The 26597-nt window shown below is 47.1% G+C and overlaps 2 protein-coding genes across 7 annotated transcripts in view; one reads left to right on the top strand and one right to left on the bottom strand.

The window, feature by feature from the left end:
- CYFIP2 (cytoplasmic FMR1 interacting protein 2) overlaps positions 1 to 26597 on the top strand; it is a 129096-nt gene that overhangs the window by 68852 nt on the left and 33647 nt on the right. For all 6 annotated transcript variants that reach the window (XM_042993699.1, XM_042993698.1, XM_042993705.1 and 3 more), the window contains exons 22-26: positions 3438 to 3637; positions 5451 to 5538; positions 20593 to 20736; positions 22204 to 22294; positions 23662 to 23792. In XM_042993699.1, coding sequence (XP_042849633.1) covers positions 3438 to 3637; positions 5451 to 5538; positions 20593 to 20736; positions 22204 to 22294; positions 23662 to 23792 — 654 coding nt within the window. The remainder of the gene's footprint in view (positions 1 to 3437; positions 3638 to 5450; positions 5539 to 20592; positions 20737 to 22203; positions 22295 to 23661; positions 23793 to 26597) is intronic.
- Positions 7469 to 10484, bottom strand: FNDC9 (fibronectin type III domain containing 9). The gene is made up of 2 exons (XM_007077650.3): positions 10301 to 10484; positions 7469 to 8273 (listed from the first exon to the last, which is right to left on the bottom strand). Exon 2 carries the CDS (start codon positions 8264 to 8266, stop codon positions 7553 to 7555), a length of 714 nt encoding a protein of 237 aa, XP_007077712.1. The 5' UTR covers positions 8267 to 8273; positions 10301 to 10484; the 3' UTR covers positions 7469 to 7552.

The following is a 26597-nucleotide window of genomic DNA, read 5'->3' as shown; positions in this document are numbered from 1 at the left end:
AAGAAGGAAGGAGGAGATTATTCTTTGTTTATGCCAAAATGTTAGCACTGATTATCTCCAAGTGGTGGGATTTTTGTTTTCATCTTTGTTGTTTATCTGTATCTTCTTGTTGTCCAGTAATGAATGAGCCTATCTCATGGAAAATCTGTTTTGGGGTGTCGGTGGGTGTCCATGGCCTCTTCCCACTCCTTGAAAGGCACTGAATGTTCTTTTTTAGCTGGGAACAAAATCAAAACAAGCAGTGAAAGCTGGTGTTTATCAGGTGAGGGCAGCCCCCAGGAGAGTAGCCACTTCCTGTGAAGCCCAGGAAGAAGAGACCCCAGGGATGCTCTCTCCTGTGGGGTCGGGAGACCCTCATTGGCCTTGGCTCAGAAGCTTCTGCCTCTTCTGAGAAACAAACTGAGGAATGTGCTCCCTTCAGCCCTTCCCTCCACCTTAGAAACTCCACTCTGAGATGAGAAGGCGGCTTGATGCCAAGCTGGGAGGGTGGCAGGGATTTCTCAAGCCAGTTGTCCTCATCCTACACAGCTGAGCAAATAGATTCTCAGAGAGTTCTGATGCTGAATTGGAGGGCTGGCAGCTTGCAGGCTGTGTTTTGTTTAGGCTATAGAGCACATTTGAAATTTTGAGCCAACATTTAACATTTGGAAGAATTTGAATAAAACTGCAGAAGCTCTGGCAACATCACACCAGCCTTTCCAGATGGCAACAATTGTCTGGAAATGACTAGACGATCCCATCAGGCGGGTTGTGCTCTCTTTAGCTTGCCCCGAGCCCCACTGGTGCACTTCATTCCTGTATATGACCTTCCATGCCTTGCTGCACCTGACTTTGAGACCCCTGTTCTTCTCGCCTACCTGGGGCCACAGAGCAGGTCAGCGGTCCAATATGGCTGACACTCAGTCTTTCTGGTTCCCACCAAAGAGCTCTTTCTACTCTTTCACAGAAGTTGTCCCATGATGTGTTTTATTTCTTCAGTTCTGCTGCTCTGCGTTGCTCTCAGTAAACCGGCTTAACTATAGAAAATTCAGACCTTCTCAGAAGGCACCTGAGCCACCCACATGGCCTTGTAAACCTCCTGTGCCTTGATGCACTGGGTTCTGCATCCCAGAGGCAGGTGCCCTCCTATGATTTAAAGGCCAGAAGAACATGGCTGATGCCAAAACAGTTTGAACTATATAACAAAAACCTCAGTGCGGTTGCATGATGGAAGAAGTAGATCTACATTTCTAGGAGCACCCCCCCCCCAATCAGCAGAGCTAAGAACTCCCTCCGTTGGTCTCCCTTGTAAACACTGATACACATTTGTGAGGCTCTTGAAATCACAGAGCATTAGAACAGAAATTGTTCCCTGGTTTTTTAGGCAACTAGGCAGTTGTCTGCCTAGTAACACAGTACCTCAGTGTACCAAGGGACTCAGTGAGCTCGGAAATAAAATCATTAGCATTTACTCCTTTTATTTTATTTTATTTTATTTTATTTTATTTTACCCATTCTAAGTGAATGGGAACAAAAAGAACAGTCCAGCTGGCTAGGCCCTAACAGAAGCAGAGAGGTGATTTTCTCTTTCTTCCCTTCATTTGCTTCACGGTGCACAGTGACTGGAAACATATTCTTCCAGTTGCCATTCCAGAACTAAAATCCAGATTTTGCCCTTCTTTTGAAAGACCCTGGGATCTGTCATCACTGAGCCCATTCTGAAGAGGTAATACCGGTATGGAGTTAAGTGGCAGCTTCACCCTTATCTGGACAGACGTTTTGCCACAAAGACCCAGCCCCAGGAATCCCCCCTGCTCCTGCCTGTCTCTCTTGCCTGAGCTGTCTTGCCTCTATAGCCATTTAGGTTTGCAAGCTTTGATGCAGTTCTATACCCCCAATTTAGAGCCATAGAATCTGAGTTTCAGAAAGGCAAATCTCTCAGACTCTAAGCATAGTCTGGGGCCTCTACCTGACCACACTCTGAACCCCAACCAGCATTAGGGAGGTCTTGTGGCTGATGAAAATAAAATTGATTCCCTGATATGGGGCTGCAGCCTGTGACCATAGACACCTGAACTCCACATCCCAACCAGTAAGGCTGGCCCTCTGGCTGTCCCACTTCTTGGCCACACTCTGGTGAACTGCCCTTGCCAGTGTTCATTGAATTTTTATATTGTAAAACATCTTTACTTTAACCATTGTTACTTTTCAAAGGGCTTTCTTGGCAAACTGCTTCTTTACTCCAGGCAGCTACGTCATAGGGGCCCAAACATGTGATTTGACGTCAGAAGACCTGGGATCACCTACTAAACCATGTTCTATATTCCCTGTGTGACCCCGGGCAAATTACTTCACCCTCTGAGCCTCATTTGTCCCCTCTATGAAACAGGAGCATCTCAAAAAAGCACTTCACCACAGCAATATGGGAGTGTCCTAGAGCATCAAAAAGAAGGATGCCTTCTCTCTGCATAAGACTGTGCTTTGATTCTTTTTGACAGCAGCACAAGGGACCAAGCCAACCCAAAGGGGCCCACTCTCCTTTTACTTGCCAACAAATGCAGTGACCTGTTGTATCTGCATAGTGTCCACTTTGCTCCCATTCTCTGCTTGAAGGTAGGGTTCCAAGCAATCACATGGGCCCTTGGTTCATGGCTTTCAGCTGTACCTTCACCAACATGAAACCAACCCTGTGACTGAGAGACACAAGAGGAACCCAAAGGAGGGGGCATTCTGCCCCCAGCTATTTTTTTAAATTTCTATCGTATACAGTGGTTAAGAATACGGACTTTGGAGCCCAACTTCCTGGATTTGGAGTCAAGCTATTTAACTTCTGAAAACCTTAGTTTCTCTGTGCATAAAGAAAACCATAATGGTAACCATACAGGGTTTTTTGAGCATTAAATGAGTCAGCACACATAAAGTGCTTAGGATACTGTTTGGCATATATTAAACTGAACCATATGAAACTACTAATACTCAACAGTATTTAATAAAAGACCAGTAGCTTCACATGGTCTGACCTAATTGTAAGTACTTAGCGAGTGGTAACTCATGATTGCTTTCTACAGGGCAGAGATAGATTCTCTGGTGACAGCCAGTCGGACCTTTCCTTTTGTTGACTTGCAACACTGAGAGGCGAACTTTTCCCTCACTGATATGGGAACTGGAAAGCAAGCAGGCATGCTTTCCACCCAAGGGACGTACAGACAGGGGACTTGAACCTGGTCTGTGGTCCTCTTCCCAGAGCAGGCATGCAGCTTTCCTCAGCACAGTCTGGCAGTCCCTCCTCCAAAGAAGAGCGTGTTGTCCCATGTCACTGTGGGAGCCTAGTCTCCACGTCAGCAGCTGGGAGGTTGTCTGAGAGGCTCTCCCCCACTTGAAAGGAATCCATAAGATAAAGTAGTGCAAGTGTAGAGGATACGTGTATGTCCTCAGCAGACATGGGCTCTCTCTGGCAGGAGCTGGAGTGGCTGCTGGAGATCAACCGGCTCACACACCGGCTGCTGTGTAAGCACATGACCCTGGACAGCTTTGACGCCATGTTCCGGGAGGCTAATCACAACGTGTCTGCCCCCTATGGCCGCATCACCCTGCACGTCTTCTGGGAGCTGAACTTTGACTTCCTCCCCAACTACTGCTACAATGGGTCCACCAACCGGTAAGGGACTCCCTGGGCCAAGGGGGCTGGGGTGGGCTGAGGGTGGGGGAAACAGTTCCTTCCTGCAACAGGCATCTTTTGGAGTCCCTCTTGTGCTGGAGGTGGGGATGCCATGGTGACCAAGCAGACACCTTCCTGCCTCTGAGAGCCTCCAGGCTAGAGGAGGATGCAGGTGATCCAACAATCACACAATAGATGTACTGTTAGAAACAATAAACTTGGAGATGGAAAAGAAGCCCCCAGTCATGAGAGAGAAAATAGCACCACCTAATCTAGTCTGGGAAGTGATGGGAACCTCAAGAGAGGCTTCCTCCTCTGAGGAAGTAATGCTTGAGAAGAGATGTGAAGGATGAGTAGGAATAAATAAGATGAAAAGACAGGAGAAGAATATTTCAGACAAAGTCTCCAAGGAACCTAGAGAGCCTGGTGAGGGTGGAACAGATGGGATGGGGAATGGTGCCTTGAAAGATAGTGCAGGACCCAGGAAGAAGCAGGAACCAGGCCGTGCACTACTCCATAGGCCAACATAGGATCCCGCATGGTGCTTTATGATCAGATGGTACCTTTATGAGGACATCCACATGCATGAACACATTCGTGCAAAACAGGCATACATGTGCCTGACGAAGTGCCACGTGTCTCCTGCAAGGTGCACACAGCCCTGGGCCAGGCACCGAGGTGAGGGCATAGACCTAACCCCTTATCTCCACAGAGGTTCAAAACCTGACAGAAGAGGTGAGATGTATTCATGCACAATGCAAGTACGTGAGGGGCACCTGGGTGGCTTAGTCAGTTAAGCGTCTGACTCTTGATTTCGGCTCAGGTCATGATCTCATAGTCATGAGAAGAAGCCCCGCATTTGGCTCCACATTGGGCATGGAGCCTGCTTGGGATTCTCTCTCCCCCTCTCCTTTTGCCCCACCCGCACTGACACGTACACACACACACTCTCTTTCTTAAGAAAACACAAGGCCATGAGGATACACAAATATGCATGTGTTTACAGGTCTTCTCAGTACTCTCAGGGCCTGGCTCAGAGCCAGTATTAAATTAGTATGTGTTGAATGAATAGAAGGGTCTAGGAGGAAACCACAGATGAGCCTAAATCCACACACTTAGCAAGACAGACTTCCAATTCTGTAAAGATTTGGGACTTTTAATCCTCTTGAGCAGAGATCTGCAGACTATCGCCCACAAACCACATCTTGTTGCCAACTGTTTCTGTACAACCCATGAGCAAAGAATACTATTGACATTTTTGTACGGTTGGGGAAAAAATCCAAAGAAGAATTCTAATTTGATGACAAGTGAAAATTATTTGAAATTCATAAAGTTTTACTGGAACTCAGCCGTGCTCATTCATCTACAATTGTTTTTGGGTGCTTTCACACTACCAGCAGAGTTGAGTAATGGTGACAGAGACCATCTGGCTTGTAAAGCTGAGAATGTTTCCTATCTGGGCCTTCACAGAGTTTGTGGAACCCTGCTCTTAAGAAGCCAAAGTGGATGGATAGGGAAGGATCAGAGCCCCAAAGAAGGCCGTTTTCAGGCCCAGCCAATTGTCACTTCTTGCCTATGTCCTTGTAAGTGAGCCATAAGCCCAGAGTCTAGCCTGGGAATCTGGACTGCAGTTTTCCCATCTATAGAAAGGAGACAGTAGGGGAATGAATGGGAGCATGTCAGAAGAGTTGTGTCTTTACCTAAGAAACAGTGTGGTTGCACCTGGTCAGGAGGGGCTCTGGCGAGGCTGTGTCCCGTGAAGAATACTCTTTGGGCCTGGTTAACGCCCTTCCCCTCTCTTTTCTCCTGCTAGTTTTGTTCGAACTGCCATTCCTTTTACTCAAGAACCGCAAAGAGATAAACCCGCCAACGTCCAGCCTTATTACCTGTATGGATCCAAGGTGAGTAGTCTTGCCTGTGTCCTACTTCGAAGAGGGCTAGTGAGCAAAAGCAAACAGAAAAGTGTTTCCTGAATCAGAAAAGTAAGAAGATGTAGAGATAAAGAGGCAGTAGTGAGAAACAAGTGCAAGCAGATTCATCTTTATTTGTGCACAACTAGCAAGCGCGGGGGTGAACGCAGACCCGGCGGGGCTGGATCCTGGGCGGGAATTGTTTGGGGAGCACGTCACAGAGGCGAGCAGGGAAGTAGGTGTGTGGGGCTTCTTGTCTTCACCCCATCTCCTCCTGTTTCTCAGTCGATTCATTGCCATACCATCCTGCAATTCTGGGCTTTTTTGTGTTCCACAATGACAAGAGATTTGCAGACAGGAAGCAATGGGGAAGGTGGAGTTTGAAGGAAATCCCAGATGGCTCGAGCTAGAGCTGAGAGACAGGTCTTCTCCCATCTCTTTACTGCTTTGTTCACAATGCACATCCTGACCCTAACTAGACCTCCCAAATGGCGCCCTGTTCTAGACCCTCAGTCCTTTGCCATTCATTAAATAAATGTTTATTAAGCGCCCACTATAGGCCAGACACTGGGCTAGATTCTGCATGCTGGGAATATATCAGAGATTAAAACAGATGTCATTTCTGCCCTTCTTGAATTTCCACACCTGTGGTAGGGACAGGGGGCAGTGTTCACAAAGTCTCACAACACTGTGGTATGTGTAGGAGATCCATTTCTTACCCTGCGGGTGTGAAGGGGAGAATGACACTGACAGGGTGAAATGTGTCAACCAACAGCAACAAAGGCAACATTTTTCTTCGTGATGGAATAGAAATGGCCACCTTTGACCCCGTTTTTTAAAAAGTAAGCACAGATGGACTCAAAAGAAGAACTTGACTGAATATATATGAGAAAAGGTACTCCTCTAAGGTCGGGGACCCCTAGATCAGGAAGTGTGGCAAACCAATGAGCTCCCACCACTTGGGCCTACAGGTGGGTGGGCTTAGAGGCTCTTGGGATGATGCTGGGACAGTGCAGGTGTCCTCTCCAAGATGGCCAGTCTGATCAAAGCAACTTTCTCAAATCAAGGGACATTATAGGCAGCATTTTGGGTAGCTCACAGACATGTCATTGAAAAATGCTGAATTACAAAGTAAGAACAACACCTCCCACGTCAAATCTCTTTCAAACCTTGTAATTATAACAAGGAGAAAGACTTCTGTTGATGCTAGTATGTCTTAATACCTTCTGCTCTCCGATCTCCCTTTTTATCAAAGCTAAGAGAGCAGACCTTAAGCTCAGAGGCTTTAATAGGCAATAGGATCTAAGTCAAACTTATTATGTTGTTTTCATTATGTTTATTCTTATATCTCTTCTGTTTATAGAAGGAGGGTGCTGGCTTTTCATTTATGGAGTCATAGAAGTCTATCTTTTAAAATAAGTTTAAGTTTGAAAAGTGAGTCAAAAGAAAAATATTGTTAATAACAGTAGAGATAATCTGTGGTTTAAACAAAATGAAGGTGGGGTACGAGGTGTTATGTGATAGCCTGAAAGCTGGAAAACACTGTAGGGCAAGGCTCCTCAGCCTTTCCAAAATAATCCCCCCAACAGCAGTGGACACTGGACATCTGCCTCAGCTGACTGGAAGCATAACCCAGAGAGCCCACCATCAACTCGAAAGTTTCCTCAGAGTATTGTGTTTTATTTAAGCCATGCAAAGTTTGCTTTCTCTACCATAATATATTCATGTTTGTTTTAATATTAAGATAACATTTTAAATTCCTAACTGGGTTCCCCTAAATGGACGCTCCTAAGAGACGCCATATTTCTCCTTTGACATACCGTGGGGGTGTATGCTTTCCAGCTTGAGAAGCTTTGTCATGGGGCATCCATCCAACCCAGGTGATCCACAAGAGCACTGACATTTGAGGGGAGACAAATGGGCAGCCTAGAGACGCATTTTTACAAAAGAACTACTGTATAGAGGGCTTTAAGCTATATGATGCAGGCTGCCTCCTCCCTACCTCTCACTCCCCAAAACGAGGCAGTATGGCGGGATGATCACCACCCCCTCCCAGTAAGGCACCCTCATCAGGGGCATCCTCATTGTCGGCATCCTGGTCAGCTGCTGCATCCTGGTTGTCTTCAGCTTCGGCTTCTGGTTCTGCATCAGCTCCGGAGTTCTTGCGTGGCATTTCTACCAGGGGGAGCCCCTGCAGGTCTTCCTCTCTCTGACCAAGAGCTGGGGCCTCCTCCGGCCATCTCACCAAGCCATTGGCTTCCTCCATGTGGCCGGCTCTGTAAGACCATCGAGGCTCATGGCAACGGATACACCAGAACTGGAGGCAGATAAAAGCTAAGACGGCTGTGAAGCAGGCCAGCAGAATGGCCATCAACACCCAAAGGGAAATTTGGGGGTCCACCAGGGAGCTCCCAGCAGCCAGTGGACTCTTATCCAGGGTATGGAACATGGTGCAGTAGTGCCTATAAGGGAAGGCAGCCTTCTTGCAGCTGATGCACAGGAAGTAGAGAGTGGAAGGGGCGAGGTGTTCCAGCACCACAGAACTGATCGTTCGAGGCACTTTCTCCTCGTGGTGAAAGCTGTAGCGAAGATAGCCGGAGAAGATGCTGTTCCAATTGGGCCTATACATAATATGGTAATAGTCCTCCAGACAGGGCTCCGAGGACGACCAGGAAATGATGGCTCCTGTATAAGAAACGTTCCCAACCTCGATGTTCATCCTGATTCTAGAACCAGAATCAAAGTGAAAAGTGACATCCCCTTGCTTAAGTATTTATGATCATCATACCAGCATATATTACACATTCAAGATGGAGACTAATAATTGTCCCTATTATACAAAGAAATGGAGGACAAGAGGTTACGTTACTCAGCTAAGGTATAGCTAAGAAATGACAGAACAAAATCAGGGCTGTCTCATGTCAAAGCCTGAGGCCTTCAGGCCTGAAAAAGATACACTCACATCCCCCCAGCCTCATCCTGCCCTGGCTGAGATCTTTTAGGTACAACATTGTTTCCAACCCTTTAAAATAAGAAGAGAGGCAATAAAAGAAATCAGACCACCCGATTAACGTCCCTACATTAGTCACCACACGTTTGCGACCTCCAAGTCAGATAATTATATCACCTACAATATCCCTTCTGGAACTTCTGCTTTTGCTGCAAGTGCTGTGAGCTCAGTCATCTAGAACATTCTGCCCACTGCGATTTTAGCCTCCCAGTTCTGTTGCCCGTGAGAGAGGAGATTTGCGTCATCACTCCTTGGCAGCTGATTTCTCCCCAGTGCCTCTGCTCCTGTTTTATTTCTTTGTTTGTTTGTCCAAAGGCAAACATACCCAGGAAATTAGTTGTGTAGGTCAAGACAATCAGCTCCTAATACCAGCATAATTGCTACTGTTCAGTATCTCTGGTACTGTGAATATCGATGATGATACTAACCACCAGCAGTTAGTGAGTGGTTGCTGTGTCACATCTAGTATGTGTCATGCTGCATGCTCACAGGCCATAATAAATGTCACACCCTCTGAGCTAGGTCCCCATTGTATAGGTGAGCAATCTGAGGTCACTCAGCTGATAAGTAGACTCAAAGCCCCATAATTGCTGGATTTCCAAATGCAAGGCTGCTGGGTTTAGTTACAGGACGTTACCGCAAAATGAGGTGTTGGTACGCAGACCTGGTTGCTGTTTTTCCACAAATCAAATGAGCCCTCTTCAGATTCCCAGCCTTACGGCTTTGGTAAGAGAACACCATCTTCAAGATTTGGGGGTTTCTCTTAAATTCTGTCTGTTTGAGACATAGCGTTTCCCCTCCACTGAATTTCCCCTGATCTACGATTCAGGGACAGCCGTATTCATTCAACCTGTGTATGTTCATGTACAGGTCTTACCCAGCCCTATTCTCTGCCCCTTCTGTCTCACGTGAAATACAGAAGCCTTCGTTTTAGATATTAATGACCTAGTAAAAACCCATCAACCAGATTTTAACCTGAATTGGCTATGAAGCCAAATTGATTTCTATCACAAGCTGCTTTCTGTCTTCCCTGCCTCCCTCCGACCCTCTATTTTCATGCCCACTCTCCTAGAGGAGGTGGGCAGAGAGATGCAGAGCATTGAGTGATTTTTCAGTCCTTGTTTTTCTTCTCTAAGGATGACAGTGAACTAAAATGCTCAGGAAGGGGAATAGTTCCCTTCTGTTTGGTTGGAAATTTCATCCCAGAAACGCAGGCAATGAAAGGGATAAGACAGGTGTGCTCAGATCCCTCCCGGGAAGGTCATTGCCAAGGAGACTATTTGAGCTCCCTTCATCAGTCTCCTTTCTCATAAGCTCCCCCATTCACTCCACCCCACACATCCCTATAAACACACTTCTGACCACAATGAAAAGAGCTTAATTCATTACTTATAATACAGAGGCTATGGCCTTTGTAAAACCCTTCCATCAGGGGTGATCAGGAATCGCGTTTTTTTTGTCATGACTTCTCTGTTGTTTGCCTCACATCTGCTGCTGGCTGTCTTTGCAGACTGAGTTCTCTACAGCAGACATTTTTAAGAGCTTTCTGGCAAGACACTATAGCAGCATCCTCAGCTTTGGGGACCAAATCAGTCTCCCTTATTTGTTTTTCTTTCTCTGCTTCTGTTTCTAAATTCCCCCTATTTTTAGCTATTCGTATTACCATTGCCTGGCCCTCCTCCAAGCAGAGTGTGAAAGGAGAAGCCATTTCCATTTCCAAGAAGAGTCATTTATGTCCCTTACCTGATGCTCGCGGTGGATCTGGTTAGAACGCAGCCTGCAGAGGCAGAGACAGAGTGGACCAAAGCTGAAGGAATGGAGCCTTCTCCCCTCCTCTGCTCTGGGCTCTCCTTGATGTCTCTCTCGCCACTGTCTGAGTAATCCCACTGTCGCCCCCAACGCTCACATTATTCATTTCTTCAGATCAGCATCATTCACCATGGCAACCAGCAGGCATCTGTACGCACGATGCTTTCAGGGACCAGTCTGGAAAGGCTTTTGCCCACTGAGAGGAGCTCTCATTCCTTTGGCCAAAAAAAGGCAAACAGTCTCCTGCAAACTGATCCTCAGAATGGTACTGATTCTTCCAAGGCTGCCGGATTTTCTCTGTAATTGGCTGGCGATCATTTTTTGCCCCATCTAGACCCTCTTTGGACAATGGTCAAATACAATTATCAGTTATCCCACAATTTCAACAGCAATTTTATCCCTTGCCCTCCCACCCCCACTCCACCTCCTACCATCTTCTTTCTTTATTCTTGTCTCCTGTGGCAGTCTCCAGATACATGACACTGGTCAAGACTCTTATTCTCTGGGCCTCAGTTCCATCATCTGTAAAGCAGTAGCCTTGGGCTAGATGGGGATGGCAGATAGAAAGCAGGATTCTACCCCCTTCCCAGTCCTGAACCCATGTCAGCCTTTCTAAACCATCACAGCATATGTACTGGGTTGATTTGAGTCTACCCAGAACCTCAGGGTGTGACCTTATTTGGAAATAGGGTCTTTGTAAATTTAAATTAGTTGAGGATCTTGAAATGATACTGTCCTAGGTTTAGGGGGAACACTGAATCCAATGACTGGTGTCTTTATAAGAGAAAGGAGAGGGAGATTTACACAGAGGGGCACAAGGGGTAGGAGCCATGTGAAGACAGAGGCCAAGGTTGCAGTGATGTCACCAGAACCAGAGAGTGCCAGGCACTGCCAGGGCCTGGAAGATGCAAGGATGGAATCTTCAGCGGGCACGTGGCCCTGCCAGCACCTTGATTTCAGGTTCCTGGCCTCCAGAACTGTAGGATGTTACAGTGTTGAGGCGCCACGTTTGGGATCATTTGTCACAATGCCATTAGGAAACTAATACAACACTTCTTCCAGTTGGGCTCAGAAACACAGGCATCCCAAGAAGCTGCTTCCCAGTCCATCAGTTGGAGCTGAGACCAGAAATGGAAACCCTTTACTATTCCTGGATTGGATGATCCCCAAAGTTCCTTCTCTTTGAAGAACCCTGACTACTTCCATTTCCCACAAAACTCTATCTGCCTCCGCAATTCTACCCCTTCCTGGTCTCCTCAACCTCAAAAGAATTTGCTGCCAGCACTCTATTGGGGCGAGCACAGAGCACATCTGATATATGAAGAGAATCAAGTTCTGTCATCCTAAGCTACCAAGTTTGTGGAAATTTGTGATAGCAGCCCCGGCTTAGGCAGATTTAGACCTGAATTATTTTACACAAATTACGTGCTTTTAAAAGTCAGGGTTTCTTTCTCTTCTTGGTTCTCGGCCAAAGTATCCAAGTGAACCCATGAAAGTCTCCTTGTGATCCACATGAGTGATAATCAAAAAGTTCTGAAGAGTTTCCCGGTGAGTCACAGACCCTCCCCTGGCCAAGGGTCTCTGTGAGCCTTGGAGTCCCGGGATGTCCCTTGATTAGACACTTGCTCTGTGTCTTTCCCATGGCATTAGGTCTTCCCAGGGGCCTGTCTAAACTCTGCCGTAATGTGTGCTAATGGTGACTCCCTGCAGAACATGAAAGTGTCCTCTCCACAGAAAGGCCACCATGGTAGTTTGCAGGTGCCTTTTGAAAAGGTTATTTTGAGGGAAATAAAAATACCAGACTTGGGAGGCCTGTGGAGTGACGAGATAGAACTCAAGCCTTTGCCACAGAAAATGGGAATTTATTTTTAATGCTCCTGGATGCCATTTTTAATGCTGAGCTTCTTATTTGAGAAGTTGAGACACTTAGAGAATGGGAGTGAGGCCTAGAAGCCTTCCTGTTTCACAGATCCCAAGGGAAGGGAGGGCATCCTCAAACCATACGACTGACTAGAGGCAGAGCCAGCAGTGAAAAGCAGGCCCCTGACCCTGAGTCCTGGGTGCGTCCTGCCCCTTTGGCCATCACCATCCACCAGCAGCACCCGGAGGAGCCAACGCAGCCCTCGGTGCTTGAGATAAATCTTCTGGAGGCACTGGCCTCAGGAGATCACATCCCAGGAAGGCTTACTCTTTCTCCACCTTCAGGGAGGCCAGGACGGCCCTGATTGGTTTACACCATTAGTAAATTACTGCTAGAGGAAACCAGCCAGAGTGGGGGTCCCTGTGCCCTTCCTGAAGGTGGCAACAAAGGGGTGATGTGAGGTTATCTCCAGTCCCAAAGCTGGCTGGCACCCAGCACAAGGTCGTTGTTCAGGGTACAGACCTTAAAATCCCAAGGCTGGGTTTGAATCCTGCCTCTGTGGCCTTGACGGATTCCCTCATTTTTCTATACCTTGGTTAACTCTTCTATTGATGCAAATATCAAGAATACCTGTCTTACAGTGTTGGAGCAGTGTAATGAACCCATCTCTGTGAGTGCCAGGCTTAGGAACAGTAGTTACTATTCAGAAGAAAAGTCAGTGGGTCAGAGCCATTGCCTGAGTTGACTGTAGCTTCTTCATCCAGAGGCTGATATGGACAAGGTTTGCACCCTACATGATCCTTCCTTCCTTCCTTCTAAAAAAGTTTTATTTTAAATATATGTATGTGTGTGTGTATGCGCATTGTACATAAATTAAAGAATACAGAAAGACTCAAAGACAACAGTCAAATCCATACAACTCAGAAATAACAAAATGCATTTTGTTGCATTTTACATGTGCTTTATCACTTTACCCAGGTGACGACTCTTTGAAGTAGGACTCTTATCACCATTGTACACAGGGGGAAACTGAGGCTCAGAGGGGTTAATTAACTTGACCATCAACACAAAGTGAGGTTTGGCAGAGCCGAGCCATCTCCCGGTCTGGATCCCTAGAGCCGGCGCTCCTGGCCAGCCTCCCTGATGCTCCACTCTTGTGCCTGCCTTATTCTTCAGTCAACAGTAATCAACAGGAATGCTTACCTTTGCTTAGCTTCTCTTGAGCAGTAGAGACAGGACTTCACAGTTTAGTGGATTCCAGAATGATGGGAGCAGACGAGGAATTAAAAGACCTCAGAGAGAACATCCAGCCACCTGAATGTAGCCACAGAAGCAGGGAAACCATTAAATACATCTGGAGAGATGCACTCAGCGAGTGTTTTTCCTCTTCTGAGGTCCCCTGCTGTGGAATCTGGAGTCCACGTACCCCTGACCAAGAGCTCTGTCACTTAGGGTGAGGGGTGATACTAAGTGTAAAAGATGTTTAACAGCCCGGCCAATAATTGAAATTAGTATATGAGCCTAAATTTTAAATGTACTAAGTCAAGTAAATTATATAGAGTCTATCATAAAACTGCCTTCCAAGTGACATAGATTGTCATACAAATCAGCCCTTAAAGTATATCAGTAATTTCCCAATAATTTCAGTCTGTAGAAATTGTCGGTATGACCTTGTGTTTGGTGTGGTTGTCACTAGCTGAATGACGCCCCTGTCCGAGCCATGATTTGACCTCAAGGAAATCCATCATTCTCTTGCGACGCTTTTTCCATTAAGTCATATCCTTGAGACGTAGGACCCAGTGCATTGCTACATCCAGCTGAGACATCTCAGCTGGGCCCGTCCCTTGGTGCCAGCGTCCAGCCTGGCCTGCCCAGCGGAGTCTGCATCAGCCCCACTGACGGCCCCACCAGCAGTGCTACTGGCTTTGCTGTGGCTGCCCCCGCTCCCGTGGCTGCCCCTGCTCCCGTGGCTGCCCCCACTCCCGTGGCTGGCCCCACTCCCGTGGCTGCCCCCGCTCCCGTGGCTGCCCCTGCTCCCATGGCTGCCCCCGCTCCCGTGGCTGCCCCCGCTCTCGTGGCTGCATGGCACCGCCCCCCAGCTACACAACATTATTGACCCACTAGTTCAGAAGAATTTTTTGTTATTTTGCCAATTGGTACACACAGTAGAATATCATCTTGTATTTCACTTCCCTTAGGTTCCTCCTCTGCTGAATGGGGGTGATTGTACCTGCCTTACATGGTATAGGAGGCTGATCATGGCCCCCAAAGATGTCAGGTCCTAATCCTGCCACCTGGAAATATCACTGTATTTGAAAAAAGGGCTTTGTGGGTGTGATTAAATGAAGGACCATGAGATGGGAGATTATCCTAGAGTATTAGGATGGGTCTGAAATGCTATCACAAGTGTCCTTATAAGAGGGAGGCAGAGGGAGGTTACACACAAACGGAGGAGGAGCCCACACCTCAAGAGACAACGGAGGAGGCCACAACCCTTGGAATGCTGGAAGTCACCAAAAGCTGGAAGAGGCAAGGGATGGGTCCTCCCCCAGCCTCTGGAGGCGGTGTGGCCCTGCCGACACCTTGATCTTAGCTCCATCATTCTGATTTTGGATTATGGCTTTCAGAACTGTTAAGATAATTTATTTCTCTTTTTTACCAGATTTGTGGTAATTTGTTATAGCTGCCACAGAAAGCTAACATACCTGGGTATATTTTATATATGAAGGAATTATTCATAAGCTGAGGAACATTACACACTTAGGTGTCATCACATTGGTATAGGTTATTTAAAAAGCGATGACTTTGGCTTCTTCCAAAAATCTTAGCATCTCTAACTGTACATAGCGTTGGTATGGTATCGCCAGAGAGTTCCATTCCTGTTCTCCCTCTTGCCTTCTCCTCTTGCCTTTATTCACGAGACAAGAAAGGGAGGAGCACTGATTCCTGAGGGAGGCCTCTACAGCAACCATCTTGGATTTTTCAACCTCTGAGCTAAGAAGCCCAGGAAAGAAGCCAGACACTGGAGACCCAGCCTGCCTGCGGCTCACGACACATCAGGAAGAGACAGAAATGTCAGCCCTTCCTACCGATGGACTTGAACCTTTAACTCAGGACTCTATCAGTCCTTTAACACATCTTAGCCTGTGGGCTCTCAAGGAGGCTCTCAACCAGGAGGGTGTTGCTGTTATCTCCCCAGTCTTCCTTGCCCTGCGGGGATTTCAGAGAGTTGAGCTGAGCTCTCCACCTGAATTAGGAAGTCATGTTTGTGTCCCTGGACTGATGGGATTCAGATTGGTCAAGGAACATTAGAGAAATTGTAACTAAAATGGGAAAATTAGAAACGGTTTTAACTCCTCTTGGGATCTCCGAAAACAGTGATTGTGATTCCAGAAAGCAGAGATGCAGATTGCTTGCAAATTCAGTTTGCCAAATAAGTAGTCCTCAGTGATTGGAGTGGCTGGCCATGTTTACTGTCCGTGAGAGGTAGTCGCCTTATACAACACTTAAAAATGGTGAAAATGGTAGCTTTTAGGTTATGTATACATCTTACAGGGTTTTTTTTAAAGCCCATATTAATAATATTACAGGGCCCCAGCATCTGCCAGATCAAACTCACCTTATTTTCTGTCTTCCTTAAAATACTGTCTTGCCTTCAAGAAAAAAAAAAAAATGCACATCTGTGTCACGTATTAAAAATATGGTTCTAATTTCTGAATCAGGATTGTTTACTTCTTGAGATCTCATAAAGTTAGCTATTTTGTGCAGTATGCATTTAAACCAGTGAGGCATCCTAAATAGGATACATAATTAGTTTCTAAGGCAGGCAGCCTGGTAGTTACCTGAGTCAGCAGGATTGGTTCCGTGTAAGAGGTATGTAGCAAGTTTCCAATGTCTCAGGTCATGTTGCCTTCCTGTTTTTCTTTGCTAAACCTCAGAAAATGGCCAGGCTCCCATATTCCCACATTTTCTCAATAGGGCCCAGCCTCCTATTGAGCCAGCAGGTCAGATGGGTGCCCTCCGGGGGTGTGTGTGTGCATGTACTTTGCATAATGCATGTGTGCGTGTGTGTGTATTTCCTCCTGCATGGGTGTGGTGTATTTTGGGGGTGGGGGGAGTGAGGGGAGCTGACTCACTTATTCACTTAAGAGGACTTGAATTCTGCTCATTTCATGCTGATCCTTCCTGAGCTTGGGCCATCAACCGAGGCCTAATTTGTGGTCTAGACCAGAATCCAAGACTGGTGTGGGAAGGTCAACAAGAGGCCTCTTGTGTGCACTGAGTGGGTCTGTAGGGGAGTTCTTTACACCCCTGTGTGTGGTAGAAACAATTCCAGAATTATTCTTCTTCTCCACCTAGAACTGGAGATGCTGCTGAACAGTTTCTATCCCTGAATATGTTTTTATTTGCACTTGCTATGAGTGCTAAGGGCATTTGGTGCTTGGGTGGGAGGGAGGGTCGCGAATGCTAAGGAGGAATGCCCAGGAAGACAGCACTGCAGCTAGGAGCTCAGAAGAAGCGCCCCTGTCCACCCCTGGCTCAGGCAGGGCTCCCTTCTAGCCACACTGTGTTTCGCAGCCTCCACCAGGACACTTGGAGCCATGAGGGCCTCTACCCAGCACGGTCTGTTGCTGGACAGCTCCTGTTTTTATAGTGTTGTAAATATTGAGCAAAATCTGCATGTTTGATGTGTTCCGTCGGCTAGTCCCAGCTATGACCTCATGTGGGATATACAGTGTGTCGTGTAAAATCTCACCCCGTTGGGTGCACTCCCCTCTCCACGTTCCGAGAATCATGACTGCAACCAAGGCTGCTGGGGGACATTTGGCCAAGAAGTTGTATTTTCTTAGTCTTTACCTACCAGATTCTCAAACAAAGCAATATTAATGGTGGTTATCATGGTGAGTGCTTCCAACGTGCCAAGCACTATGCATCGCGCCTTATATATGTTGCCTCATTTAAACTTCCAACAACCCTATTGGAGTTCTTGGCCTAGAGAGTATAAGTCATTTGCTCAGAATCATCTAGCTAGTAAATTTGTGGACCTAGGATTTAAACTCAGGCACCACACCACCCCCTACACACCCCCCCCCCCCCCGAAAAGTCCATCCTCTAGAATCAGACAAAACAGGAAGAAAAAGTCAGAGAATCAGACAGGAAAAAAAAAAAAGTTGATTGCTTTTGTACCCGTCAGGGATATCCATTTGAAAGCTCCCTGCTGCTCAGAAATTCCTTTCATGAGATATTTGTAAAAGGGATGAAGGTGAGCTTCACTGGGTTCAGAGGAGAGGTCCTGAGTGCCTGGTGTGGATGGGGACATGAGAAGGTGGTTCTAGAAGTCAGTAAGCTCTGTCACATGCCCCCAGCACAGCCAGGTCATCATTCCCTTGTTCCTGTGCAGTCTTGAGCTGCAGCCCTTTTCAGGAGAAAATTCAAATCATGGTTTTGTTTTTTAATCTTTGAAAACAAATGTTGGCAAGTAAATCAGCCCAGTGGGTTTTTTAAATTTACATTTATATTGAGTTATAACCATATTGAGTTAAGATGCAGTCTTAATCAGTTCAGGCTGCTACAACAATACCATAGACTGGTTGGTGTACACACTTATTTATTGCCTAGAGCCTGGGAAGTCTGAGACCATGGTATTGGCAGATCAGTTGTCTAGCACAGACCCACTTGCTGGTTTGCAAATAGACTTCTCCTCACTGTATTCCACATGATGGAGAAGGAAGGAAGGAAGGAAGGAAGGAAGGAAGGAAGGAAGAAAAAGAAAGAAAGAAAAGAAAAGAAAGAAAGAAGAAAGAGGAGGAGGGATGGAGGGGGAAGGGAAGAAAGAAAGAAAGAAAGAAAGAAAGAAAGAAAGAAAGAAAGAAAGAAGAAAGAAAGAAAAGGAAGAAAGAAAGAGGAAGAGAGAGAAGGTGGGAGGAAGGGAGGAAGAGAGAGAGAGAAAGGAAGAAAAGAAAAGAAAACAAGCTCTCTCATTTGTCTTTTTACAAGAGCATTAATCCCATTCATGAGGATTCCACCCTCATGACTTTAATTACCTCCCAAAGGTCCCACCATCACAACAGGAGGTAGGATTTCATATGAATTTTGAGGGGATACAACCATTCAGTCCATAACATCCACAGACCATAAGCGTACATACAGTTTCATGAGTTTTCACAAATGTATACATCTGTGTAGTCAGCAACCCAAGCAGCATGTAGGGCATTTCCATCACCTAGATGATTCTCTCCTGCCCCTTTCTCATCAATCTCCCTCCTCAATAGAGGTCAGCCATGGTTTGTTTGGTGTTTGCTGGATACTCCTCATCCCTAGGCTGGAAACAAGAGAATACAGAATAGGACTTTGATAACAGGGCCAGAGCTAAGATGCACTCACTCAGGAGAATGAATGCCTCCCTCACCTCACCCTGTCCCAACCCTGTTGTACAGGGTGGCCTGTTACAGAGTCACTAAAATAGTTTTTACTTTCATACACAGAAAATTATATGGCCCAACCTGGTTCTGTGGTGGACTGATTCAAACTCAACTCTCAACCATTCATACGAATACTTCCAGTGTTTATTGATCATTGACTTTGGTGAACATCATGCTTTCCAATCAATTATATTTCCCTCCCTACATAAACCATTCCTGCCTCATAACATTTAGAAATCTCTAGTAACTACATAAAAGATCCCTCCCCCAGGTTCCAGTAGAATTTGTGACAGCACATCCATGCTGGGTACAGAGTGCTGCTCCTTCTCACGTTCCAAGCCTCACCGTATGTCAGCATTACCTTACCGAACGAGCTGTTGTATTATTCATCCTGCTGGATGCGGGGGTGTTCTGGTTCCTCACGAATTCTTATTATCAGTGGGTACTCTAATGGTGTTCTTCATGTATCTTTGTTATTAGAGAGTACTGTAATTGTGATGCTTGTTGTGTGAAGTTTGGAATTCATTTATGGTAGAACATACTTACTGCAGAGCCTGGGCTGAACATAATTAAATCTTCCTTCAGTGGCTCCAAAGGGAGTTGAGAATCTCGCAGCCCTCCAGAAGCATCACTACAGTTCCTATTTAATTCATGTAGAATTTCTAATTAGCTAATGTTGAATTTCCGCTAATAAAATATCAGATGTGGTCTTTACATAATTGCATGTTCCATGGGTATTAGATTTTTACAATTCCAGGTAGGAGACTACACTCAGAACTAAGCTTTGAAGTGATGTCTTTTCTAAAAAACTGGGTATGGTTTCTAATAGAACTCAGCCTCCAAAGTCCATGATTATATATAGAGGTGAAGGACATGGGCTTTGGAATCAGATCTATCTGGATTCGGGTCACAGCTCAGTTACCTCAGGACCGTGTGACCTTGAGCAAGCTCCTTACCCCCTTGAACCTCAGTCCCGTCATCTGTGAAACAGGGCTACGAACTGTATGTTTGTTGTGAAGGTTAATCAAGAATGCACATGGAGGGCTTCACAAAGCCTGGCATGAGGCATACCACAGGTTGTGGCATTTCAAGAACAAAGTCAACAATAACTCTGCAGTCTCACCAACCGAGTGAGACCAATTGGAAGCCCTATATATATTTGGTCACATATTCCCAGACAGAAAGAGATCTTAAACAAATTGCACTAATTCAGTGAAGGTGTCTCTTGGAGTCCAGAGGGCGGAGGCAGCCGGTCAGTGGCTAGGACTCTGGGCCCCCCACCCAGCAGCCAAACAGAGCGACTCTGTGTTGGTCTGTTTCACACACTGGCCCCCGTGACACTTTTCATTTGGACTGCCACTTGAAAAGTTATGAAACCACTGATTTAATCCAACGCTCTAATTTTGTAGATGAAGAAACTGAGGTTCCAAAAAGGGTAGGTGATCCCCATGCATTCAACACAGGTGTCCTGACCCCAGGATTGTCTGTTCCCAAGACCCCACCCCATTATAAATGGAGACAACAAAGAGTAGAAAACAACGGGAAGATGCTACTGAGTTTCCACACAGTTCTTCCAGCCAGTTTCAAGGACCAGAAGTATCCCTAGAAAAACAAAACCATCTGTTGTATCCCCACCACATGGCTGTTTGTCAGAGTCCTTCCTGGTTTGTGAGTGGCAGGAGCGTCTGTAAAAAAAGGTTCTCGCCTGAAAGCCCTTTCTCCACTTCTGCTGGGGAACCACTGCTCACCTAGTGGCCTTCATGCCACCCTGTGGTCTCTCCGTGACCATCTTCTTGCAGACATATTCACAGGGGTCCCCAGTGAGAGATCGCAGATGATGTCAGGTCTTCATCCCTTTCAGCAGCAAAACATCTCTCTCCAGGACTCATGACAGCATCTTTTATTTCCCAGCCTCTTACTCTGCCACATCCTCTGTTTTCCAGCCTCTCAACATTGCCTACAGCCACATCTACAGCTCCTACAGGAACTTCGTTGGGCCCCCCCATTTCAAGACCATCTGTAGACTCCTGGGTTACCAGGGCATTGCCGTGGTCATGGAGGAACTGCTGAAGATCGTCAAGAGTTTGGTAAGGAGGGGCCTCCATGAGTCCTGGTACACGCCTTCAGCTCTGTCTGTAGGAATAACCCCGGGGAATCCTGTGCCCTTATCCCTGGGTTCCTCTTACGTAGCACTCAGTAACATTTCTGTGTACCTTCTGACGCCATGGCTTTCCCTCTCACTTTCTGACCCAGAGCTTACTCACTGTACTTGATAAATGAACTCAGCAATCCTGATGTTGACCTTTAGGGCCTACTAATTACTGCTCACACACTCCGCCTATGCAGTGTTTTTGAACCTGAGCGTGAAAACTCCATGGCACATGTGCTGCCATTTTCCCCTCCTGTGCTCACGGCACATATCTCTAATCAATCACCACGCTTCTTCCCCTTGGGATTTCTTGCTAAACACTTGAAACACTGCGCTAGCCTCAAGGGAATTCTGTATCCCATTTCAAGTGTGATCATCCAAAGCTCCATTTACTTCCCCATGACACGCCGAAGTAAAGCTGAAACACTTAAACAAGATTTTCCTGAAATTTTGAGATGACAAGAGAGAAGTAGCTAAAGTAATGAGTAGCCACACCAGAAATAGGAAGCAGGATTCGCCTGCTCACCGCTCCTCTGCTAACAGCTGTGTAGAGCCACGAGTTGTTACAGATTGTGACGCTAAATCCAGAGTTAAACAGGAAAATGTAATGGGTTAAAGATGTCTGCCTTGGACATAGGAGGGATAAATGTGCAATGTATTTTCTGTGTTTAAATTAGCTAATGTGTCTGTCTCTACAGCTCCTTGGCCCATAACATTTTAGCTCTTAATCTGGATCTCATATAAGCACCTCAATCCCAGGAAAGGCTCATACCTTGAAATTGCCCTCCTGGAAGTGTATATTCCCAAGGGACTAATGAGACAGCTCCCTTTTCTGTCTCATAAAGGCCTATTTTTTGTTATTAAAGAGAATAGGGCTGTGCCCCCACATTTAGGAGAGAACCTACTCCCTCCTCTCAGGGAGCAGTGCCTTACTGGCCTAGGCAGCTCCAACTGCTATAACAAAATAACACAGACCAGGTGGCTTAAACAACAAATGTTGATTTTTCACAGTTCTGGAGGCTGGAAGTCCAAGGTCAGGGTGCCAGCATGGGTGGGTTCTAGCAAGGACCCTCCTCCTAGTGTTCAGATGCCTGCCTTCTCATTGTGTCCCTACATGACATAGAACAAGCTCACCTGTCTCTTGTGTCTTCTTATAAGGGCACTAATCCCATCATGAAGCTCCACTCCCAAGACTTCATTACCTCCCAAAGGCCCCAACGCCACACGCCATCACACTGGGGGATGGAGTTTCAATATATGAACTTTGGGGAGACACATTCAGTCCATAGCACTTACCCACAGGCTGCAACAGAACCCTGTACACCCCTAGAGCCCAGCATTTAGTCCAGAGTTACACATAGACAGCAGTGATGGATTATTCACTCATTTTGCCCTCTTTTGTCAGCTCCAAGGAACCATTCTCCAGTACGTGAAGACACTGATCGAGGTGATGCCTAAGATATGCCGCTTGCCCCGACACGAGTATGGCTCCCCAGGTTGGTGATGGGGAGCCAGGGGCAGGGGGTAGTGATAGGAGAGTAATCCAGGCCCACCCTGTGGTGGTCAGGGGCCCTGACCATCTACCTGGAAAGGTTTGCTTCTCTAACAGGCCCACAAGCTGGCCCAGCACTGGGTTAGCATCCTACCTCCTCCATTAACTAGATAGCCTTGAAGCATCTATAATCCCTCTGAGCGGTAGCATCATCTTCCCCAGTGAAGGTAAAGGATGCCTATTGGGCCTGCCTCCACAGGACTGCTGGGGAGCTAGGGAGGACAGCAGCTGTAGAGCATTTACAGCCTACTTGTAAAGGTCTTTTCTAACTCAGCACCTCCAGGATCCCTTCCTCCATTTGCCCATTGGAGGACGCAGGTGCTGCAGGTGGTGATACAAGTGACATTTCTAAGGTGAGTCAGGAAACAGGAGTTTTGCCAGTCTGCCTCTGAGCAGAGAAATCATTCTTTCCTTCCCTAATAGTGAATGGCACAGGGACTGAATCTGGGGAATGGGAATTGGGAAAGGTGGAGACGGTGAGTTTGGCACCTGGTGTTTTTTCCTAAAAACCAAGCTGTCAGGTGCTGAGTGTGTGTGATTCAGAGTAGAAAAGGGCTTGGGGACACCTAGGTGGCTCAGTCGGTTAAGCGTCTGATTCTTGATTTCGGCTCAGGTCATGATCTCATGGTTCTTGAGTTCGAGGCCCGCGTTGGGCTCTGCTCTGACAGTGTAGAGTCAGCTTGAGATTTCCTCTCTCTCTCTCTCTCTCAAAAAATAAATAAACCTAAAAGAAAGAAAGAAAGAAAGAAAGAAAGAAAGAAAGAAAGAAAGAAAGAAAGAAAGAAAGAAAGAAAAAAAAGAAAAGAAAGAAAGAAAGAAAGAGAAAAGGGCTTGCCCTTGGAAGCTCTGGTTTTCAATCATAGGTGCCCCACTTACTAGCTGTGTGACTATGGGCCTGCCACTTACCCTCTTTGACCATAATCTAAAAATAAAAGTAATAGTGCCCTTCATGGTATTGGTGTATTAAATGAGATGTTGTAGATAAAGTGCTTAACATAATACCTAGCCCTTATAAATAAGTGTTAATTCCTGTTATTAAGAATCCATACAACTTTTTGGAGGGACTGGGAGAGATTCAGGGATGCTGTATTTGCGTATGTTTGTTTTGTTCCAAAAAAGATTTGAGCCAGCCTCCTGAGTTTTCTTTAGTACTGAGCCCTGAAAGAAGTCACCCCTGGCCCACATGTAGAGAGGTAGGGGGTTGGTTTTTCGCCATCCCACTCAGGTCTGGGCTGTTGCTCTGTTGGCCCTTCCCATCATCCTGCCTGAGCAGGGTCAGTTTCCCACTAACTGTCTGCCTTCATTCCCCAGGGATCCTGGAGTTCTTCCACCACCAGCTGAAGGACATCATTGAGTATGCAGAGCTCAAAACAGATGTGTTCCAGAGCCTGAGGGAGGTGGGCAATGCCATCCTGTTCTGCCTGCTCATAGAGCAAGCTCTGGTGAGTCCTGAGCCCAAAGAAATTGGAGCGTCTCCAGGCTGGAAGGGACCCCCAGCCCAGCCAGAGACCTGAGGCCCCCCAGGGTATCCTGCTCAGCAGGCCCTGCAGCATAGACTCGTGTTGTCCCGTGCGGGGTATGTGCTACAGATCTGTTCTGCTCTCAGGCAGCTCCGACCATTTGAACCCTGGGAGGAACGCAGGCTCTGGCGTTAGACAGACCTGGGTTCCTGTCCCAGCCCCACCTTCACTAGCCACAGGATCCCAGCAATTCATCCGAGGCTTAGTTTTCCATCTACTCATTAAACAAATAACAACTGCTTGGCTGCCACAGGCCGGGCACTGCACTGGGGGGTGGAGTCATCGTCAGCCCCTGCCCTGTGTCCTGGACAGTGGCGGGGAGACTCACACTGAGCCATGTATTCACACAGAAATGCTGTGCATACATTACAGCAATGCTCGGAGGGAGGAGTGCAGGGTTTTGTGGGAACACAAAACAGAACCTGGTGTGGTCTTGGTGAGAAAGGGAGGACTTCCCTCAGGGGGTGACCAGGAGAAGCGTCAGGAATTGGCCTGCTGAAGAACCAGGAATCGTGGTCCAGGCTGAGGGGAGAGCACATAGTGCTCTCTTCCTTTGGTGTGATGGGAGACGGCCACGCTAACCCTCAGGGTAGTTTAGAGGCTGAAAGGAGACAAAACGTGCAAAGTGCACAAAGTAAGAACTAAATAACTGGTGGTAGTTAGCAGGATGAGCACAGGCTCGCCTCCCCATACTCCCACTTCCCAGGACCACACAGACCCAGGGCACCTTTTAGCTGCCTGACCATTCGGCAGTCCCCACCGTCCCTTGTGGCTTGGTCACAGAGGCTGCCTGCCTCCTTCCCATTCTCACCAGCACTCCGTGCTACCTGCTCCTCTGTGTGTGGGGTCCACAGCCCTCCAGCCACGGGGCCATGTATGCAGTGGAGTAGTGGAAGGAAAGGGAGAGGGGTGTCGCTCTGAGGGTGCATCATCTCAGCCTGGGAAGATCTCGCAGCCTCTGTGCACTCATACAGCACAGGGGTATGGAGAGCCCGTTCATTGCTGACTGCAGTTCTAGGTTGTGTATGAATAGGCTTCATTAAGAGAGGCAGATTATGACCACCCAAAGATTGTGAAGGCAGAGGGTGGTACATGCTGTGAGGGCATAAAAGGGAAACCGGGATAGAGCGTGATGGTGGTCGGGAGGGATATGCTGATTTCAGAGAGGGTAGAGCTTGATATTTGTAAGAAAGAAAAAAACCTGGAATGAGCTGGAATAGAGGGGCACAGGGGACAAGATAGGAGCAGAGGAGGGAGGAACAGGTGGCAGTCCTGGGTAGGAATTCGTTGGAGTGTTGTGAAATGGAGAGTGAGGCAGAGGGTCTGATTTACTCTTGGGAAAGGCCCTTTGGGCCTTGGGAGAAGAGCCAGCCATAAACACTCTGCGGCTGTTTGCAGCTGCCCAGCTCAGGGTTTGTCCTGGAGGCAGAAGCACATGGAGAGGGGAGGGAAAGGAAGGCACTAGGGAGGAGACGTAACAGGGGTAGAGTGAGATGAAAAGCTCGGAATAAGAACCCTAGTGATCCCTGCCTCTAACAGTCCCGTGTGACCCAGAGCGAGCCAGTTCACTCCACGTCTGAGGTCCCCACCTCTACAACGAGGACGTGTCCTATCTGTTCTCTCAGACCCTTCCCCGCGGAGAGGCTCAGAAATGCACACGGTTTTGCTCTCCCTCCATGAGGAGTAATTGCCTCTCTGTTCCCCTTTAAATAGACTCTTGAGACAGCTAAGTGTTCCTCTTTATGGTAACAGGTTTTGAACACGGTTCAGTGGCCTGTGTTGCCATGGCAACTTAGCCTTCAGAAGTCACAGGGATGAGTAGGAAACACAGTTCTGTTCAAGGCTTCAGAAAGATGAGGAGAGGCTCCAGGGGCACTAGGAGGGGTGGAGGTGGGGGAGGGCTGGCCCCTGAAGCCTCAGGCCTACGTGTCTCCTGTTAGCACCTTCTTTCATGAGGAGTTGTGACCCGAGAGCACCAATTAAGTTTCCCCTAAGAAGCAGACTATTGATGGGACTATAAGGACAGGGAAAATTTTTCTCAGGCAGCCATGCCAAGGTGGTCACTTGCATATATCACTGAAGACAAGAGGATACTCAGGATAAAAGACCTTCAGAGCTGAGAGAGACCTTAACAGTATATGTCCCCACCTCTCTATTCATGAGGGAGGAAGTGGGGAACCAGAGAGGGGAGCTGGTCTCCTGAGGTCTCATGGCACATCAGCAGCAGAGGTGGAAGAAGGAAAGCACAGGTTTCCAGCACCGACTCCAGTCCTGGCGGAGGCCAACAGAGCAAGAATCAGGGCCCCCACAAAGCTCTGTGCTACGCTTTCTACTTAGACAACTGGGGGAATCCCCAGGCCAACATAGTACTTTCTGAGATTAGAATGAGGCATGAGCTTTCTGGAGCCTTTGTGTTTACAGAACTGAAATAAAGTAAATATTTAAATGACATATCAATTGATCTAATTAAAGAACAATTAGCAAAAAAAGAAAGGGAGGGAAGGTGGAAGGGAGGGCCCTTAATGGCCATCCACAGAGGACCTTCTCTTCTTGTGGAGGACTCCGAAGAGTTACAAAGAATAAGGTGTATGTACCCACATAGAAAATGTTGAAAGACACAATGCTGAGTGAGAAAAAGCAAGTCCCAGCACAAGACACATATTATGATGCCATATATATAAAATAAGCAAAAAAGAGGGTGGTGCCTGGGTGGCTCAGTCAGTTAAG

The sequence above is a fragment of the Panthera tigris genome, chromosome A1 (genome assembly GCF_018350195.1).
Source record: "Panthera tigris isolate Pti1 chromosome A1, P.tigris_Pti1_mat1.1, whole genome shotgun sequence".
Lineage (NCBI taxonomy): Eukaryota > Metazoa > Chordata > Mammalia > Carnivora > Felidae > Panthera > Panthera tigris.
Note: the sequence above shows the minus strand (reverse complement) of the source record. Positions and strands in the feature narration are given on the sequence as shown.